The 21095-nt window shown below is 43.7% G+C and overlaps 2 protein-coding genes across 9 annotated transcripts; both read right to left on the reverse strand.

Annotated features, from left to right (window-relative positions):
* Positions 1–1052: 1052 nt before the first annotated feature.
* LOC133126297 (RNA-binding protein MEX3B-like) lies at positions 1053–12176 on the reverse strand. The gene is made up of 3 exons (XM_061238355.1): positions 12152–12176; positions 7693–8154; positions 1053–5860 (listed from the first exon to the last, which is right to left on the reverse strand). Exons 1-3 carry the CDS (start codon positions 12174–12176, stop codon positions 4500–4502), a joined length of 1848 nt encoding a protein of 615 aa, XP_061094339.1. The 3' UTR covers positions 1053–4499.
* On the reverse strand, positions 10126–20434 carry mbd3b (methyl-CpG binding domain protein 3b). 8 transcript variants are annotated; one of them, XM_061238359.1, is made up of 9 exons: positions 20280–20308; positions 18360–18428; positions 16408–16567; positions 15792–15929; positions 15353–15443; positions 14120–14297; positions 13381–13530; positions 12577–12620; positions 10126–12219 (listed from the first exon to the last, which is right to left on the reverse strand). In XM_061238359.1, exons 1-7 carry the CDS (start codon positions 20291–20293, stop codon positions 13386–13388), a joined length of 795 nt encoding a protein of 264 aa, XP_061094343.1. In that variant the 5' UTR covers positions 20294–20308; the 3' UTR covers positions 10126–12219; positions 12577–12620; positions 13381–13385. The 8 variants fall into 8 exon arrangements, with proteins under 8 accessions (XP_061094343.1, XP_061094340.1, XP_061094344.1 ...); XM_061238356.1 differs by lacking the exon at positions 20280–20308 and adding an exon at positions 18950–19442; XM_061238360.1 differs by lacking the exon at positions 20280–20308 and adding an exon at positions 19046–19386.
* Positions 20435–21095: the final 661 nt, after the last annotated feature.

Raw genomic sequence — 21095 nt, forward strand, 5'->3', positions numbered from 1 at the left:
AAAATGGCTTACGTTAAACGTAATCTCTTCCTGATGTTATGCCTGCCTGCCTGACCTAATTCACTGCCAGCTGAAAACCTCCCAGGTCTTGCAGTATCGGAACATTTTGTCTTTCCCAGTAATTCAAATTCAAACTTCCTAAACACTCAATGTCCTGCCCGGTACGTTATGCATCCATACGCATTGCGTGTGGAATTATCAATGAAGCAAGCCAACAATAAAACAACCAATTCAAATCTTTCTACATCGCTACATCACCAATAGCATGTGCACTGTGCTATGCCCATGATGAAATGACACAAAAAAAGAAATAAATACAAGCAGACAATGGGTTATTGTTTTTCATAAAAAACAAAACAAAAAACAAAAAACATTTTATTAAAGAATCATAAAAAATAAAACTCTTAATACAATTTCTGATAACCGTCAAGTCAGTTCAAATATATAAGCACTATATATAAGCACCCCACCTAAAGGTTAAAATGTCCATGAACTTTAAAATAAAATATATTTCAATTTTAAAATTTCTTCAATAGCTGTCTTATTTTCTGTTATAAATTGTCTAGATGTACACAGGAGATAAACAATTAGGCAACAAAAAAAAAAAAAAAAAAAAAAAAAAAAAAAAAAAACCTTAAAAGAAAATGGTCACAGTTTGGGACATTTTGGTCATAAAGTAAGTACGTTATAAAGAAATGCACAAATGAAGGTAATGAATAGGCCGATGTCTGACGGCTTCAGCACGTGCCGATTGTGAACTTGCAAACGAAGATAAAAATGTGTCCGTCCTAATTAGTCCTCAACATTCACACACAAATTCCAATGATTGCATGTTGTATTTACAGTCAGTTCTGAAGGCTTATTATCGAAAACACTTTTGGTTAAAAAAATAATAAAATCATTAAATCTGTGTACAAAATACTTAAAGCAACAGGACAGAGGAGGATTCTGGGAAAGGAATTAAGGAAGGACTCTTCGTTCCCGCCCACCCCGCCACCCGCCCCCCCAGTAAATCCCAAAATGATTTTCATTCATAACCCTGTTTTCCCCCCCCTCTTCAGGGTATCAGCCCAAATGTTGTGCATTAGATACTTGTACCTTTAAACCGTTCTTTCCTTAACGCGTTTGCTAAATGGATGCCCGCCGACACTCCACGCCCTCTGTCCTCCATCCACAATCAGACAGCTCAACTCATAAAGCATTTCTCAGATGCATTTCCCCCGCTTAAAAAAAGGAACATTCCACGCCACCCATATGCTTCAAGTATCAGGCGGTCAAAAATATCGTTTCTTGTTTAGCGACCACAAACAAAATGAAAAGAACATTCCAGCACGTGGCACTGCTGTGCATCTGAAATTAACAGCTAGAATGGAGATTTCAGTCGTATATGTAGGTTTTTGGAAGACCCTCCGTAACTGCGATCGAAGTTAAAGGAGGAAGAGAGCGTTAGAGACACTCATACATAACTCCAGTCATTATGCAGGCTTTCTCCTTTTCAAAACGGACATCGAAAGTCGTCGAACAGGTCCTTGAGTCGGGGCTTGACGACCCAAAAAATAATAATAATAATAATAAAAAATAAAATAAAACTGTGAGCGGTAATCCGGTCACACCACAGTACCAACTAGACTGGCGCTATAACGGAAATCTGAATTACATAAGTGGTTATCCGAGTCCAACCAAAATCCGCAGAGAAAACTGGTATTACTGCTCAAGTCAAACAAACCTTCACTTGAGAACAAACAGTCTCCAGACACAAGTAAACCAGGAAATGGTTGAACAGTTAAAAAAAAAAAAAAAACTCCCAAGATACATTGTACATACTAGTGAAAGTAGTATTCATATACACCTGGATTGTTCTCTTGTACCTGTAACAAAACTTTGCATGGAAACAACCAGAAATATAATTAGTACACTACACAGACACATACAATACACATCTATGTGATCTATTTAAGTTGGCCCCAAAGATCGGCGGCTGTTTAGCAAATAAATAAATGTAAAACAATGTAACTCATTTAAACAAAGACAATCAAGTGTCACTGGCCCGGATGAGGCCAACTTTCAAATTCCATGCCGAGCACTTGGGGGATCTTTGTTCGTAGTCTTACCGCAAAGGGAACTGACGAGCATTGTGCTTGCGAACTGCGATTAGCAGCTAATGTGACAATCTTAATTTAATCATGGCTACCGCGCGGCTAACGGTTCGAGAACGCAGCCGATATAACGATTGCAACTCGGCTACTAAAAAAAAAAAAAAAAGCAAACAACACTTCAAGTGTCTGGAAGCCCTGTGAGTGGACTAGCTGCCATAATGGTTTTGTTTCCCATAATTCCTTGTTATTACTAAGGATACAAACCCAGACAGCGGTGAAAAGCGCTGGGGAGAGTGGAAGCCCTTGTTTCGATGTTGTCATTTTATGGCTTATCTCCCAGATACGGAGAGCGAGTTCAAAACTTCTGAGGGCTACGTCCAGAAAAAAAAAAAGAAAAAAAAAAAAAATCACCATCAGGCCATTTCTAAAATACTCACTCGACAATAAAAACCAAAAAAAAAAACTAAAAAACTAAAATGAGGCTGTCAAGAAGTGAACACAAAAAATGTTCCTAGAGTTTTGGGTAATCCCAGTAAAGTGTCTAAACGGTACACTGGGAGATTGTGTTAATGCTATGGAATGGGGTTCCAAAACAGCGCCCCTGAGAGATGTGAGAATCACCCAATCTGTACTGTACAGACATTTAGCATCCTCACACCAAAAACAGTGTGAAGTATCAGGATGGTTAAACCAGCCCAACCGCCCCATTAAAAATATCATGCACAAGAGGAAAGTTCTAAATATGACTAATGCCGTGCTTTCTTTCTTTGCAATTACGATTAATCGGGGGGCAGTGTTTTCATGATTGGCAGATGACAACCTCACAAAGTGTTTGTGTTTGTGTGTGTGTGTGTGTATGTATGTGTGAGAGAGAGAGAGATAGAGAGAGTTTAAGGTGATCTACAATCATCCACTGAAATACATGTTATGCAAAGAAGAAAGTGCTAAGATTCTCTCTAGCACTTATCAAAGTCCATCCATCTGTGACAGAAAACATTGCAGCCACAAAGGAACTATTGTTAAGAGCGGTTTAAAAATAACCATAGAAAAATTCCATAACAGCTAGCTACCATCTCACACAGTTAACAGGCTTTTTACACTGGCTTTCCAAAGCATCCGGTCGGCTTAGAAACCCAAAGAAACGCAGTGTCAGTGTCAAAAATAGGAATGGACAGAAACAGCGAGTCGTACACAATCAATAAATCAAGAAGAAAAAAAAAGCCTCAATATACTGTATGTGATGAAACTCAACGTTGTTGAATTTGATCAACCAAATTTCAGAGCAGTAACAACGTGATCCAGAGACATAATCTCCCAGACCTAGAAAGAAAGGCAAGAGAGAAAGAGAGAGAACTGGAGTTTCAGATGGGGTAAAGAACGACCCTTTCGAAACCAAACCATGCTTCTTACTTTTGGCTTGCTCAAACGTTTCTCTTGATGGCTACATCCACCACCAAACATCGTCCTTAACCAACCATAATTAATTCTGTTTCTCTTCCCTTAAAAACATTCAAAAGCAAAATGTACTGCAAATGTTTTGGTCTTTTAAATGTTTTAAAAATTGCAGCCACAAACATACAAACTGGGGGGATGGTTGGTGAGATGCTTTCATATGTGATTGGAACGGAATGTACCAGCCTTCAGAAACGCTGGGACAATGTCAAATTAATCCATGTTGATGGACTTTCAGTGACTCAACTCGTTCATTTATAGCGAGTCCCCTTATTTAGTGGGAATCATAGGGACTCTCCACACAATAGTGCCATTGAGCATGTGAAAATGCAAACCATCTGTACAGGAATAAAAATTCAGTTTAAAAAAATATTTAACCAAAAACATCTGATGCCTCTCGTACCATTCAAGAATTATAGATTATCTTTTTTTTTTTTTAAATGCATTAAAAAGTGCATCAGAACTCGCAAATATCCCAGAGCAACAGAATTCCTGTGCAAAACGTAAACAGAAATCTGCTTTCGGGGAAGAAAAAAAAAAAAAAAAAAAACACGTACAACTAACCAAACCAATCCAACTGTGCCCCTGTTGAGGCTAAACTTGGGTTTGAAAAATAAGAACAAAGTGTTTAAGAGACTTAGTTTCTTCACAGAATAAACTTGGGGGGGGCTTCCAACAATCACATGTCATGTCCATTGTCATTGCTCTTATCAGTATTATGATTATTACTGTTATTATTACCATTATTAATACTATTATTATCATTCTTATAAACATCGGTATTAGTGTCGTGGCTGATACGGGTACTACTGTCGTTCGGATAGAGGCAGTTTGTCGGTGTCCGAGAACACTACAGCTGTAATATTTCATTATGCTGATCCAGTCACCTTGCTTTCTGGAGAAGGTGCACTCAGCCGAACCCCCCGCCGGCCGGTCTCCGCCGCGCCGCGGTTATGAGAAGATGCGGATGCACTGGGTGGCGGGGGTGTGGCAGACGGGGCACTCTGGCTCGGCTGATTGGCAGATCTGCCCGGCGCAGTCCATGCAGAAGAGGTTGTGGCCGCAGGGCACCAGGGCGGCCATCACCTCGCTCTCGAAGCAGACGTAGCAGTCCCTGCCGCCCGCCCCGAAACCCCCGGCCAGGCCCGCCGCCGCCTTAAAGCGGGCGAGCATGCCCGCCCCGCCGCCGCCCCCGCCCTCCGACTCGGTGGGGGACCCCCCCGGGAGGGAGGAGGCCGAGCAGGAGGAGGAGTAGCCCGTGGTGCTGCTGCCGCCGCTGCTGCTGCTGGAGCCCCGGGAGAAGGACGCGCTTCCCGCCTGCAGCCAGGTGAGGGCGCTGAGGGGGTCGCTCTGGGCGCGGCGGGCCAGCGGGTGCTCCAAGGAGGCGGGGTCGGACGAGGAGGCCGAGGGTGGGGGCGGCAGGGTGGGCGACACGCGGGGGGTGACGGCCCCGCTGTTGCGCCGGTGCTGCGGCGGCTGCTGGCGGGCGTTAGCGTTAGCGAAGGGCGCCCAGATGTTAGCGCCGCCGCCTCCGCCTCCGCCGCCGAGCTCGAACCCCAGCTCCTCCGCGCACGGGGCCGGGAGGTCCCCCCCGAAGGCGAAGCCGGCCCCGCCGCCCCCCCCAGCGCTGCCGGTGCTGAAGGGGCTCTCGGGACTGCAGCTCTCCGAGGGCCCGGAGCCCAGGGCCAGCCCCCCGCCGCTGTGGAAGGAGGCCGACCTCGCCTTCCTGCCGGGGTGGTGCAGCGGGGGCGGTGCCGAGTGGCTGGCCCGGGACCACAGCCCGGCGCCCAGGCCCAGACCCTCCAGGCTGACGTCGGTGCCGTTGCTGTGGAAGTCGTTGTCGCCGCCCTGCAGGTCGACGAAGGCGCCGGTGCGCAGCGTGATGTGCGTCTCGATCTCCTCCCGCGCGCGGTCCACGTTCTCCGGCATGCCCGTCACCTCGAACACGGGGTCCTTGTCGCGGCTGGGCGTCACGATGTAGGTGTGCGTCTGCTGCTGGATGCGCTTCACCGTGGCCCCTTTCGGCCCCACCACCAGGCCCACCACGCGGTACGGCACGCGCACCTGGATGGTGACCTGCCCCGGCAGGTGCGGGGGCCCCGGGAGGCCGCCCGGCACGGCTGCCCCCGCCGCGCCGGCCTTGCAGCGCGACGCGCGGATCATGGAGAAGTGCTCGGCCGCGGACAGGATCTCGTGCTTGGCCATCTCCACGTCCTCGCGACGGCCGGTCACGATGAACACCGGCTCCTCCCCGCGCACCGGCGTCTTGATGTAGGTGTTGGTCTTGGCGCGCAGGGCCTTGATCTTGCAGCCTGGAGGGGAGGAGGAGTGATGATGAGAACGGGTTAGACTACACAGAATCTCGTTTTCAATCCATCATTTCACATATCAACCGATTATGATATAAGATAAGCAAATAAAGTTGGTGTACATTTGATAAAACTGCAGCTTCAACCAATGTAGTTAAACGTGAAAAGACTCCTGTAGCCTAAAAAAGTGATTTGCTGTTTAAATGTAAAGCTACCATGTTCAGTACGTTACTTTAGATATGGGTAACTTGCCAGTTACATAACCGAAAACTGTAGGTTCTCGTCAGATAAAGTGTAAATGCAAAACAATTAGAACAGCCAACTGCTGTTTTCACAGTAACTGTATCGTTTTTGCTGACCAGTCTCTTGATAGTATTCGCCATCACACGTTTCCTTAGTCCAGATAAATTAACTTCGCTCAGCTAATTCTCACACGACCGTGCTAGGCTATTTTTTTAGTGGGGATAATTTTTGCACTGTCTCTTTAAAAGTGTGCTCGTCGAACAACCAATTGGAAACGGCGTCTGTGATGTCATTCTAAGGGACAGAAAGCATGGTACTTTCAAACAAAGGAACCAGGCAATAAAACCACATTGCAGTATGGATGAGCCGATTCCGAATCAAATTAGTTTTAATGTTCGTATTGGACCATTTGAAAAGTATTGCACTGCAGATTAACTGGTTCCACTGTCTAACCACGTATTGCCGACTGAGGAAATCCTACAACGCCCATACTGTACGAACGCCCCTTACTGACGTTTCTATACTGCAACAGACGTGCCGTAGTGCATTATTTGTGTAATTTCACGGAATACTAACAATATTAATTAATACACCAAGTAAACAATGTTTTCACTATTCCCTGCACCAATGCGAACCAAAGCGTTAACTAGACAGCTAGCTATGAGTTGGTTTCCTTTGTTTGTGGTAGTATGCAGACATGTCCAGACTACCACAATCTGCCGCTTTTGTCTATATACTCCTCCCCCTCCCTCACAACCATGTTCGCCAACCACCCTTACTGTAACCTAATTTAAAACAGATGTAAATAACTAAATGAGTTATAGATAATAATACACGCGAGTAATACAACTGTTCTATCAAGTAAGCTAGTCAGAGGAACGCCCTGTAAAACAATAAGTACAGAATAAACCCAAAACGTTACTAGGCCGCGGTGAATAAGCATTCAAACTTTTCAGCGCTGCAACAGTCGCACCCTGCTGCAGTAACGGCACTTGGAGGCTAGCTGGCAAACAAAGACAGGCATTCTCCTCATTTCACCCAACTCGTCAACTAAGCTCAAATATTGGGGACAATTCGCTTTATCCGTTAGCTGGCTATATTGCCAGCTAAATGGCAATTTATGCTGGAAGGCTAGCTAAATGTGGACAATGTTACACCAACCCCCATGTGCCCGGGTAGCTAAAGTAGCCTAGTAGCCCTGCGGCTAAAATCAGCAAGATGGCCAGTGCAGTTGGTGGCATTAGGTGTGATGCTAGCTAGTTAAGTTTCTATATTCTTTGGCACAATGTTTTAATATTAACCTATATCAGCAATACCTACCGCCGTGGAGTTAGTTAGGAAACTAAAGTAGGTGTGCAACTATTTAGCTAGCCAACTACATTTTAGTATTTTAGGCTAACGTTATGTTGCCACGACAGCTAAAATTCTGCGTGGCAAAAGAGTAACTTTGACAGGGCATCTGCCTGCTAGCGTTCGTGTCTGTGGGGCCCAGTGCATTGGATAAGTTTACCGAGGCAGCAAAATGTTCAGTTGCAAAATGTACAAAGCATATAGCAAACTACTTTATTTGTCTAGCTAACAGAACATCTCACCTTGTCGTCCTACGATTTCAGCAACATGCTCCGAACTAGGAACTGGAACACATTCCGTCATGTTAACGCTCCTCTTTCGGCTACAGAGGACGGAGCCCGGCTCACCGAGCACGGTGTGAGTGTGCGGGCCGGTAATGTGGAATCCACCGGGGCCGTAGTACTCCGGCGGCGGGGAGCAGGAAGATGGGGATCCCACAGAGCCACCGGGGTGTTCAAGCATCTGTAAGCCGACAAAGCCCCCTACACCATTACATGTATCGGAGTTAGAGTCCGGTGTGTCAAGGGAGTCGACTAGCACTCCCCCACCACAGTCTGCCTTCTCAACAGCCACGAGAGATAATTGATCGAGGGCGAAGCAGAGCGCCTCCTGATGTTCTTCGTCTCTGGAGTCCGACTCCATTTCTCCGGGCAGGACGAGCCCAGCGTGCAGGCTGCTCACCACCATCTCATTCTCCATAAGATATCCCTGCATGGAACTGGGGGGCTAGACAGAGTCCCTGAGTTTGATCATGCAGTTTTGGGCGCAATAGTCAGCCTTACTCCAGCACAATAAGATTAATTCTGAAGTAACAAAGCGCGTTTAAAACTCACGGCTTGGGACTATAAAGCGCAAGAAGTCAGCCGTCTTTTTTTTTTTTTTTTGTACTTTCAACGACGTTTATCTTCTTCCACTTCCAGGTGAATAGCTCGGTAGCCCTGTTGTGCGCTCTATTTTAACATTCTGCGCCCTTCTCGTCCGTGTTGATTTCAAATATTGCCTCTAGCGCTAGCTGTCACAATTGTTGAGTTTCGGTCGTGTCAAGTTGTGACTCAGGTCGAGTCTTCTTCCTTGTCCTCGCGAAAACAAGGATGCTGTTAAAAGTAAAGAGAACAGTGAAACCTGTTTTAAATTTATTGGCTAGTTAAACGATCTTAACACACAGTAATGGAGCCATCTAGCAAGCTGTCACGTTGTGTTGCCTTTGTCTAATGAAATAACAAGCGCGCAAACCAGAGTTTAGCTAGCCTTACGTAGCTAGTTAGAGGTGCTATTTGCTATTCAGATATGTTTGTGCTATAAATATAAAACAATCATTTTTTGCGGTGAGACGTTAAAACAAGCTACGATGGCAACACGGCGTTAACTCACTTTTTCTCTTCGCCACCTCCCTTGTCTCTCGCCTTTCTTAAAATCAGGACTGCAGTATGTGTAACGCTAAGTAGCAAACTAGCTAGCGATCAGCTAATTTGGGGGCGTTGGAAAAATCATGGGCTAGACGGGATAACCGTGAAACACCGCGTACGATTTTTTCCCCCTCCCCGAAGACTATTTTTTTCCCACTATCTTATAACAAGGAATTCGCACTTACATCTCACTCCAAATATTTCTAGCTAGCTACTTGCCTGTTTTCTAACCTATCTCCTGTCCGCCGTCTTTGTTTCGGCAGGCGCATGCCGCTCTGCCCGTCTCCCCGCACACAGCACTGACGTCATCCGCGACACAACAATAGGTTCAAAGGCCATGCGACTCCAGCTTTCCTCGTAGAAAAGCACAGACCAAGGCTGGGACTGGTGTGGTGTAATCAAACAAAAATGTCACGTTCAGACTATTTATGGTTTTTGTTTGAAACCTAATGATTACTGAATCTTAACGTCCAGTGACGCTTCAACACCGGACACAATTGAATAAAAGCGAACAGCTTTTTGGCCAGTTCTGGCATACTCATCCAGATGGTGGCCAGCCAGCAGCTACCCATACCGTTTCGTTGTAATGAAAACCCTTCAAAATTAAACGTTTTGCCGGGGTTGTGTGTTGTTCATTGCAATTCACTGGTCCGAATTGCTGAGAGTACATAGAGTTACGTGGGTTATTAAAACAATTGGATTTGAAGTGCTTGAAGTTGACTTGTAACCACTTTCATGGGTTGATAAGCATTTTCACACATCTGCACAGCCAACTAGTTTATGGAGCATGTAGTATGTGAATTACTTTACCTTTACAATCACTGGTAAAATAACAGCGGCAACCAACCCTGTTCCCAGAGATCTACAATCCTGTAGGTTTTCATTTCAACCCTAATACGGCACACCTGATTCTACTAATTAGCAGCTCAAGATCTCTAGCTGCTGTGAATGTGTTCTTTGTTAGGGTTGGAGTGAAAATCTTCAGGACAGTAGATCTCCAGGAACAGGGTTGGTTACCACTGAATTAAAGCATTATGTCGGGGGGGTCTGCATACTTTGGACCTTGTAAATATTATCCAGCTAAAATTAAACAAAAAATCAATTGGGTGAAACTACTTGAGTACAGTATGGTTTCCCCAAACTGGGACGACTCTCAGTTGCTTCAACTAAAGGTTCAAATTTGGAAGTAGCAATATGAATAAGGTTTAAACATGAAAAGTATCATCAGAATCAACTGAACAAGACCAAAAAAAAGTCATACTCCAAAGATATACACAGACATTTTAATCAATTACTTTTCAATTTTATAAAATGTAAATTGCTGATGTTCAACTCAAACCTTGTGTTTTACAGTCTCTACAGTGAGCTGAAATTACAAGCTTGTTTTAACTTCTCTAATTTCAAGAAACACACAGAGAACATTTGCACTCCTGGTTGAGCTTCTTTGTGTGTGCAATTAAAAGATACGTCTCCGCAATACTTAATTACCGTAATTACCATCCCCTGACATTCGTCAAAGCACCACATTCGTGTCTTTTTAAAAAAATAAATTGTTAGTTTTTGCAAGACGCAGTTCGTAGAACATGTATTCAAAAGAAATGATATCTTACATTTTCACTCTCATCGAAAAGTTAAAATAGAAGTGATGTGCTTCAGTAATTCAGTGGAGGAATCGGTTGTCTAATCATGTCTATACTGTCACTTCTATACTGGGATTGCGTGACACTTTCCCATGCTTGCATAAGCCATTCTACGAAGTTCGTGGCATCACGATCTCTTACCAACATACCGCACTACGGAACGAGAGCTGGTGGAGTAGGTAGCGTTGGCAACGTCATGAATCATTTATACAAAGTGTTTGCTTAAAGTAGGACATGAATCAACAAAGGAATATCCTTGAACTGGAAACAATGAACTCCAGTGAGCACCTTTCTATGAACAAAGCGTTCTGAGCAATACAGCAATACTGGGGGGGGCAGCACTGCGCAACTGGGGTAGTTCTGTACCCATGACAATAAGTTAGGATTCTGTACTGAGAAGCAAATCAATTGTCCAGCAAAGTCATAACCCAGTTATGACCATAACACGGCAGTCGAGGGAACGTAGGAATAATTACAGACGGTGCGGCATGGTTATGTAGCAGCTGATGAGGTCTGGGTAAGAACTGAGGATCCAAAGGAGAGCAATAACCACACAACACTTCCTGAAACATCCTGGCACTGCAAATCAATCCGCCAAAATTAGCTTTTCTCTGGAAAATGCCACGACTGATTTAAATGGATTACCACAGTATATAATTGGCATAGTAAAAAAAAAAGAATAAAAATAAAAACATGTATTTCCAACATTCACGCACTTGTACCAGTGTCTATTAGGAAAGCAATCTTTATGCAATAAATCAATACCAGCTAAAGGATTAAGTGGCACAATGCACATCTCCATCCGCATTTCTTCTCAAACTTTAACAAAGCTTTATCCCCCACATATGTTAAAGGATGGCACACATATCCAATATTATGGCTGCCAGACCTGGGTCAAATATGTGTTTGTTTTGGATTGAAATACTTTTATGTATGCCTGGTGCAACTGAGCCTGCCACGAGATCCAGAGGGCTATGTCTGCACTTTCTGAGAGTACTTCAGTTCCAATACACCAGACACGCTCAGTAAAGCACAAATAAGTATTTGTATCTCAAACAAAGATGTATTTGACTCAGGTCTGATGGCTACTGCGGGCGGGGGGGGGGGGGGGTACCGACCTTGTGTGTAAAGTGTAAAACTGTTGGGACTAGGAGAAATTATGCTTTGCACCATGCTAAGCTATGCTCACAGTAAATTACACTGCGGCCATCTAATGTGTGAAATAAATCCTTTATCCTTTTTCTTTCTTGCATTCAAGTTAAGGAGGTTTTCCCAACGTAATGAAATATGTACTGTTAAAAATCTCCATCTTCAGTACACTCTACCATAGTCCATAAAAATGGATGTGTATGAAAACACAATTAAAAAAAGAAACGACAATGAATTGGCAAACCGACTGTAACTTCTCTCCCATTTCTTTGCACCGTTAAAATGTGTGTATGAGTGTTTGCATGTGTGTTTTTCTTTCATTAATCAATTTGATTCAGGATTGTAGCGAGCGTTTTTCCTTAGCAGTGTAGCCAGAAGTTCTCAAGCTGTGCCTGGCCAGGGTAAGGGGGGTCAAAGCTGAGTCCACCAGGGATACTTAAGGAACAGGGGATGAGGAAGGCAGTTTGTTGTTGTTGTTGTTTTTTTGTTGGGCTCTTAAAAGGGTCCGGGGTGAGGTTCTGGTGAAGGCATGTGAAGACTGTGTTCCAGGCTGCTCCACACAGTGCCTCAGGCCCTACAGGATGGAAAAGTACTCTGTTAGGAACAGATACTCACTATCGATTATATCTCCAACCCCTGTTCCTGGAGGGCTACCGGGTCAGCTGGTTTTTGTTTTCACCTTAAAATCAGCACCCTGTTGAGACCCAGGTAACCAGGTAAGGCGAGTTAACTGTAATCAACTGCTCTAATTAATTAAGTGCAGAGTAACAATGAAAACCAGCAGACCCTGAAGCTCTCCAGGACCAGGGTTGGAGACCGCTGCATTACACAATGGTCAAAGAGCAGGATATGCAAGATATTAGTTAATTTGCAACATCACTTAAAATAGAAGAAAGAACAAAGGAAAGGATTTCAGACAAAAAGAACTTACACGAAACAAGACGTAGCCTTTGTTTCAATGAGACTAATCTTGTTCTGTAATGACAGTTAGATATTAGGATTACCTCATAGTGATTTAATAAAGATTTAGAGATTTAATCTGGATCTACAAGCAGGCAAATGGAATGACTACGACCTTACCAGAGCAGACACAGTTGAGCTACAGTGGTGGGAATACCTGCTTGCAACAGGGACTCTGCTGTAAAAATGAAATACCTCTACGTGATTTTTCACTAAATCTTCTAACCCAAACACAATGGCTTTCTTGTTAAGTTGAAGCTGATGAATGCCCTGGGTGAAATTCATGGTTGCTTGCATAGACAGCCAACTTTCCTTCAGTTTTACTACTCCCACTCCTGATTTTCATATTCTGTATGCTCCCCCATGCCCTGCACCTGAAAAGGTTGACCACTGAGTGAGTCTGCTCAACATCTGAGAATATGCTCTGGTAATAAACCAAGTATCAAATCTCTTTTCCAGATGCTCCAGAGAAAAATGTATTGGGGGGGAAAAAAATGAAATATTTAGGAGCACACAAATGCATACAAATTAGTAGATGTCTCCTAACTGTAAAAATAATTCAGAAGAACATCAATTTTCAAACTTGGGAGCACTATTCGCTACACAACCCTGGTTTTCTTTTCTCTCAGTTAATTAACTGAAAAATGTAGAGCTACTGATTGGCCAGACTGTCTTCACACCTGACTCCCATGTAGAGGGAGCGTGGAATCCAGCATTGTTGGCCCTGGAGGACCGTGATTTGGTGATCCCTGCTACAGAAGCCTCTGACCCATACCTCTGCTATACAGCCTCCATGTCATCGTTGTCGTTCCCTTCCTCCTTGCAGTCCCCGTCGCTGGAAGCTTCTTCCACATGGGCCAGCATGTCTGCCATCAGGGCCTCTTCCAACCTCTTCCGCACACTGTACACCAGCTCCTCCTGCTTCCTAAATTCACCATTTAAAAAAGGATGGTCAGGACACTTAAGAATATTATCTTTATTTCAGTCGTACCAACTTAAGGGTGAACGGGGTAAATGCACTATTCTGCACTTTTTTAAGCAATGTTTGTTCGTATTGAAGGACACATGCATTCCTGGTGAGGTCAGTATCGGAAATGAGTCTTAATCACTTTTTACCTGGTTGAAACTAAAAGCAAAACTTGTTTACAACTGTCAAAATCCCAGATATACAACTTCTATGGAAAAGTATGTGAATATTTTATTGGGTGTCACATTTTCAACTATCAAGCAAAGTATGGAGTTCTAAAATTCGGTACAGCGTGATCGGTTCAAGCACCTCCCTGGACCTCTATGAGAAAAGCAAGGATGGCAGCTTTCTAAAGCCAAGTTTACTGTCCTCAGGGACCAGACAGCCTAAACCGGGTTGTCATCTCACACGCTTAGTGGACAACTGTGACCCAGCCTGGACTTCATGAACATATATGTACGAAAACTGGACTTCTGCGGCTTGCCACAAGCTCAAAGAGAGTCACTGGGTGATGACTTCGTCCATATCTAGACTCGGTGGCCCGTACCGGATGTCCTCGTCGGTGACGATGAAGGCCTTGCAGAGCGGCTGAGAGGTGTTGAGCCACACCCCGGGGTTCTTCTCCACGGCGGCCGACAGCTGCCCGGTGATGGGGGCCGCACTGGTGTGGAGGGCACTGGCGATGGCCGACAGGAGGGTCTTATCTGTGCATCCAGGGCCAACGCCTGGGAGGGAGGGAGGGTGGGAGGGAGCGAAGGAGGGATGGGGAGATAGACAGAGAGAGAGGAGGGATAAAGAGAGACCGAAAGAGAGACACAGTGAGAGAGAGAAGGAGGGATGAGAGAAAGGGATGGGGAGAGAGAGAGAGCAGAGCGATGTACATTAGAGATTCGTAGAAAAACAGCCCTCCAACTGTCTCCCAGTGTCGTCTATAGCCGATGCTGGCGGCTCTAATCCAGCTGTGACCATTGTTATATGTCTCTCCCTTTCTCTCGCTCCCCATTCTTCCTGTCTTTCCACACTGTACAGTCCAATAAAGCTGAAAAACCTCTCAAAAGAAACAAAAAATAAAATAAATGAAGACATCTCTATACACTGGGGGAGGAAACTGAAAATGCTGCGCTGACTGCATGGCATGCCACAATATTAGTTCAGTTAACTTGCCCATGAATGTTCCTTTTCATTTCTCTACTGTATTTGTCATTGCAATTGTATTCAATCTGTTTGTCTAATGTCTTATCGTTATGCTCAGGCAATATTGTCATACGAGGTCATGTCAGTAAAGTATTAGCGAATGGAGGTGCGGACTGAAGCCAACTCTAGCCTGCGACATAATGCCGGATAAAACTAGCTTCATCCAATCAGCTGTCACAAACAAAATCCCCTTTCCAGATGCTCGAGAGCAGGGGGTCTAACTGAACAGGTGTAATTTCAATCAGCAGCCAATTAAGACCCGGAGAACAAAGCGTGTGGATTCTCTAGCCAATCAAGGGCTTAAATGAATCACTGGTGCTGAAACACAGCGAATTGATTTGACGGCACAATCCAATCACAACAGTTAAGAGGCCCCAAAATCATTAGAAAGCGTTCACTTCCACCTCCTCTGTAGTGTACGCTAAATCGATTATTTCAGCAGCATGCGTTTCTTACAAATTGACACAATGCCTAGAAAGTGTACATCAGTCTGTAGCATGTGGAATGTGTGAGATGTGCTAATTTCAATTAGAAATCTGAATGACATAATGCAAAGAACAAGAACGGCTTCAGATATTTCCCTCACCTTGAAGGCCTTTGGGTAGGTCCATGGTCTTCACCAGCTCCTCTGCGATGTCAAAAGCATTCAGGCCGCTCAGCTTCTTCTCCCAGAAGAGCTAAAGGCACAAAGAAATCAAAGAAACTGTGCAGCCACAGCAGGGACCAGGAGACTTGCAACCAACCAACAAGAGGGAACTCAAGATATGTACCATTTGCACTGCAAAAAATGACCGTCGAAACAAGAGCTTTAGTCTTGTAATAAGCTTTGAAAGACATTTTTTCTCTCAAGTATAAAATATTAGCTTGTTTCAACGAAGCTCGTTTGCTTGAAATTGACAAATTTTTGCAGTGTGGCTACTCCCAAAAAAGCTACAACCACAGTAAAATTAAGTAAAAAATTAAGTTTACGCTGCGTTATGAAGTCTCGGTTTTATCAAAGGGCAATGTGAATGAAGGGCCTTTACCTGTCTGGGCTGGTCAATGGCTTTCTGTGGGTCCGTCTTCACCTTGTTGTTGGGGTGATTGGTAACCTTGGTGACAGGCTGTTTGAAGATGGACGCCGTCTGTCGGACTGGCAGGGACGTGTTCAGGTCCGGCTTACCCTTCAGGGCGGAGACAGAAGTGCGTGTCAAGAACATGATCCTATCACGGAGCATAATGCAGACTCAGCCACTAAGCCTGTTGCTAATGCTCACTGACACTTCTAATTGTGCTACTTTAATCAGCACTGGATTATACTACATAGCTGCCTCTTCCTGTTTGGGTACTCTAGTGCCACTACTCCTCATGACATGTTTTTGTACTGGACAGGTTTTCAGCACTCCAATTGCCATTTTGCCCCTACTGCACTCAGACCTCCATAGATAAGTTACGAATTACGACAAGTTACAAGAGCTATGAAGCCATGCAAGGTCGACGTTCCTGTTAATGTTAGCTGCTTGATATACAGTAGCTAGCTAGTTGGGTTGTTGACTTATTCCTGAAAACTTTTTTGTATAATATCCAAATTACACAGTGGTTACATGTATAATACATAACTATTTGTGATTTCATAACTGCTACAAACACAAGAAACTACACCTTGTTTTGGTTGTTGTTGTCGTAGCGTAGCCTCTGCCGGTTCTTATTCAGCTTGCTCATCAGCATCTTCCCCGTGCGGAAGTCGAAGGAGCTCAGGTCCATGGAGTTACCCAGGTAACGGGCCAGCTGGGGCTTGCTCCGGAACTTCTTGCCAGTGGGGCTGGGAGGGGAAAGGGGACAGATTACAATGCTTCATCCCTTTTTTTTGTTATTTTGGGGGGGAGGGGGGGAGGGGGGGGGGGGAGACAGGTGATATGAAACACAATGAGGTCTACTGCTCACGAACACAAATGGTCCATCAGCCGTTTATCATTTTTTGGCATTCTTGTCTTATACCCACCGACTGCTTTCCCTCAGAATAGATAAGAGAGCACAATACACACACATGCAAAAATAAAATGTGGATCACCAAGGAAGAACTGAGAGCTACACAACTTTTCATACACTTCAAACAAGACTGACAAACACCAACAAATGAGTGAGCGCAATCACATGCGTGTCTCAAAGTCTGCCATCTGGGGCAATTAGAAATGACTAACCAAACATTCAAAATAAATCAGCAACGTCCTTTCAGCCATCGTAAAATGTATGATGAATAAACAATCACATGAAGCCTACTGTCAAGACTGCACAATCCAGGTGTGATGGGTTAATGAATAATTCTGTTGTGACGTATTTTACCGTGTCCGTCAGATGAGAATACCAACAACTGAAAGCTTATTTGAAGGAACTCCGTCTATTACAGTGAAGAAGGAGATTTCTCCCCAACCACAATCAATATATACTGCAGGACCCATCTGCGTGTGAAATATACATCGGCTGAGGTGTTAATTTCACAATACAGACAGAGGTGGCCAGACATAAAATTTGCCCAAGAAACAGGGCAACCCTTTGCTATAAGTGCCATGGGATATTTAAAGACCTTTCAAGTCAGGGTAGTTCAACATCTCTCTTGAAAGTCCACACTCTTGACTGCATACTTTTCCTGCCACAGTAACAATAACCTGCTTTAACAAACAATACACACTTCTTACAGCAACATGGTTTCCTGAAAACATTTCAAATCGAAGTCCAGGTAAACTTTGTACCAGACTGGGATACACCCACAAAATTACTCAGGGCTAATAAGAGTAAATGGGTTTCCTTTATTTATTTACTTTTAAAGTAACATTCACCATGGGGAAATATTTGGTTGTGTCTTGGTCCAGGCAGAGCATCTTCAACAACACTACAATAACCCAGGTCAGATAATTTTTTAAAAGATCAGTAATTCTAAATGTGCACAGACACAGAACAGCATGCCAGTATAAACGGCATTAATTTAATTTCTGTGAAAGGAAGGACATATTTATGCAAACATTCTATGCAATTAACGACCTGTAAACCCGATTTAGAAGGCGCCGCAGATATGGACACAGGGCAACATAATTTTTGCACTCATACTGTAGTAACACAAAGAAATATTGTTCTTTACAGCACTTATCATCATCCGTCCGAGATGGGACTATTCAGTCATGGCAAACCTGTCATAAAGCCAAAGCAAGCAAGCAAGCTACCTCCCCCTAGAACTTCGTGTCATAAAAAAAACTTCAAAAAAAAAAAAAGATTAAAATAAAAAAATTAAAACTCTGAATTGTAATCCACGACGCAAACATATTTTAAATGTTAATTTTGACTGATTGTGATAAATTAAATGGATGAGTTAGTAACTGCAATACAGCGAACTATATACATTAAGATACAATGACGCGTGCAATCCTCGAACAGTTGTATGGTTGACAAAACAATGAAACGTCGTGCTTGCATACCACATGCAGAAGTCTGGGATTATGAACTTCGCACACATTTTATCTTGCTAGCGTCCAATTCACTGCCTATGTGGCCAACTGAATGCATTTTCCGTGCACCACAGCACAGCATGGTAAATAAAATAAGATAAGATTATACGGTACCACAAACTATACACACGACCCGCCTCCCCCCTTCCTCGCCTCTGCTCCTCCTCCTCTTCCTCGCTTCTGCTAAAAAAAAAAAAAAAAAGAAAAAAAAAAAGAAGAGCGCGTGTCTTATCCTGAGCATGGTTAGCTTGTGCAAGTTAGGTAAATGAAAACGTAGACCCCCACATTCCTTATAAATCAATTTCCCTTTCGAACATCGCAGGTTAGTGTGCCAACAACCCAAACTACACAAACAAGCACTAATTTAGGTTTACATTAGCTAGCTTTCGAGAACTTGGCTAGCACTTCAGCTAGCAACGAGCTACTTTACGATCCTTACGTCACTCGCAAGCAGCACGCTTGTTACATTGTTAATCCTGCTCAGACAATGAAGCGATCTGTGCCACAAAGAAGCTGACGCTAGGCAGGTAGCTAGCCAGTTAGTTGCAAACTAAGTTATATACTAACACCCCAACTCTAGTGTCTCTAAATCCCCCTCCCCTTGCTAACTTTGCTAGCTACATCCCAAATCCCCATCCAGTTCGACCCCTATCAATACTACCCACAAATCTGCATGATAACACCCTCTCCTCCTCTCTCAGTACCTAAAATAATAGACATCGCTTTTCCCCGCAGACAAACCCGACTTTCTGGTCACTTCTTCCCTTTTCCAGCCCTTGGGGAGAGCCGAGCACTCCCACCTTTTCCTCTCCATGGTTCTCCCGGGTTTTATCCGCCGAAGTGGAGACGATTCTTTATTAAAATGATAGCAACTGTATCTTAGGGTTTTGATGGTTTATATTTGTTCAACTTTCAGAGGACAAGGCCTTACGCCGTGACTTCGTTCATTTCATCGACCTTAGTGCATTGCTCCTCTTACTATTTCTCTGATCTTTCTTTACAATATCGCATCTCTTTGTCGCCAAGCAGATCACTCCGCCGTTATTGCCGCACCACTACCTGCCTGTCTCACGGGGGCAAAGAAGGATACCTCCGCTGGACTCCAAATACAGTGTAGTATGTTTTTAAAACGGAGTCCCGTCCAGCTAATGCTTGTTTACAGTAATCCATACACGACTATGACCATGTCACACATCTATAAAATCACCTCATTTAACCGGTTGCGATACACAGGCAATGCAAAATTGGCTAAGACGAACCCGAAATTGAACACTCAGTGGCATTGAATATTTTATGAGCAGAGCTAACATTAGCCGTAGCTAGCTAGGTAGAAAACTGACATTGTCAAAGGTAAGTGTGATCATTACAGAAAACAGTTGTTTTCAACGCTTAGCGCACCAGTTAAAATGATTATGAAGAAAGTAAAATTAGCCAAATTACGACATGATAGGCTACATTTAGAGCTGCTGTCTTTTCATAGCAACAAAGCACGCAACTAGATAAGAATAAAGCAAATCAACGTGTCAATATAACTACAAGGCTACAGATTAGATGAATTGGAAACCCGGGACATAAGCCTTATTATTATGGTTGTTTGTTTTTGTTATAGGCCTACTATATTTATGACCAACACAATCAGATGTATCGTCAGCTGTTTTTATTGTTCCCTTCAGTAATACAAGAATGGGGTAGATGATATACATAAGGTTCACGTCCTTATTTAATACTTTTCCCTGATTAAACGGTTTCTCAAAATTAGCTATTTTAAGCAGCCGGTCTATATTTAAAAGCAATCTCCCTGTATTGTGTTAGAAGAAAACATTAGTCAATTCCCCGACTCATTTGCAGTCAAAGACGACAGCAGGAGAGACCTGCGAAAAGCTTTTTGAGCGAATATACAAGTATTTACCGCGATAGCATACTTTAAAACGGCCTGTCAGAAAACAGCGGATGGATAAATCTTGGCGAAGATATCAGTTATTGAGATATACGTTGGCATATTGCATTGCGATTTACACGATAGTAGCTACTTACTCGTTTTTGTCCATCTCGAATAGTATATCGAATTTTCTCTTTCGGCGTGTTTTAATCCCTTCTCCCCTTCCCTCTTATTCCCCTCCCCCTTCGATGAGAGGAGCGAAGGACATCAGCGTCGCATATAGTGTAGAAAAGCGATGCCAGATAAAAATGGACTGCTGATGGACAGCAGAGAGGGGGGGGGGGGGGGGGGGGGGGGTCCAGGAAGGCACGGCTTCCGTCCTTCGTAGAATTAACAAAGAACACTAGACATGGTTTCCAGGCAACACCGAATTGTGCGAGTGCTTATAATTACGCACTACAACGTGGGCAATAGCAATGTCACAGATGTACTAATCGTTTCGAGTATTATATTTTCGAAATGTACCTTAAAACGCCATTCATCCTTAGGGTAAGAATGATATATTAAAATTCGGCAGTTTATGTTGTACGCCAAGCAGGGAGATTAATTAAATTTTAAAGAACTCCTGACCATAAGATTTTCTTTAACTGAAATCTGTACCAAACTTTCCATTATGTTTATTTCTTGAGTGGCGGCTTAATTTCGAAAACATTGAGCAATACACACCTTTGTTCAGTGCACGAAGAACTGAGATGAAGTCTCCGTTTTAGAAATGAGCACAATTTAGAGTACTAAATTACTACTGCAGCTGTTAAAGGATTGCTTGCAATATCAGAAAACGTAAAAGCTCCTTTACATTTTAGTTCTTTGCTGATGGATTTTAGGGTTGATCAAGTGAAATAATTTTCACAATATTTTGTGCTTGCACAGAGTACGTGGATGTTATTGGTAGCAAATACAGACCACAAACA

Source organism: Conger conger, chromosome 4 (assembly GCF_963514075.1).
Source record: "Conger conger chromosome 4, fConCon1.1, whole genome shotgun sequence".
Taxonomy (NCBI): domain Eukaryota; kingdom Metazoa; phylum Chordata; class Actinopteri; order Anguilliformes; family Congridae; genus Conger; species Conger conger.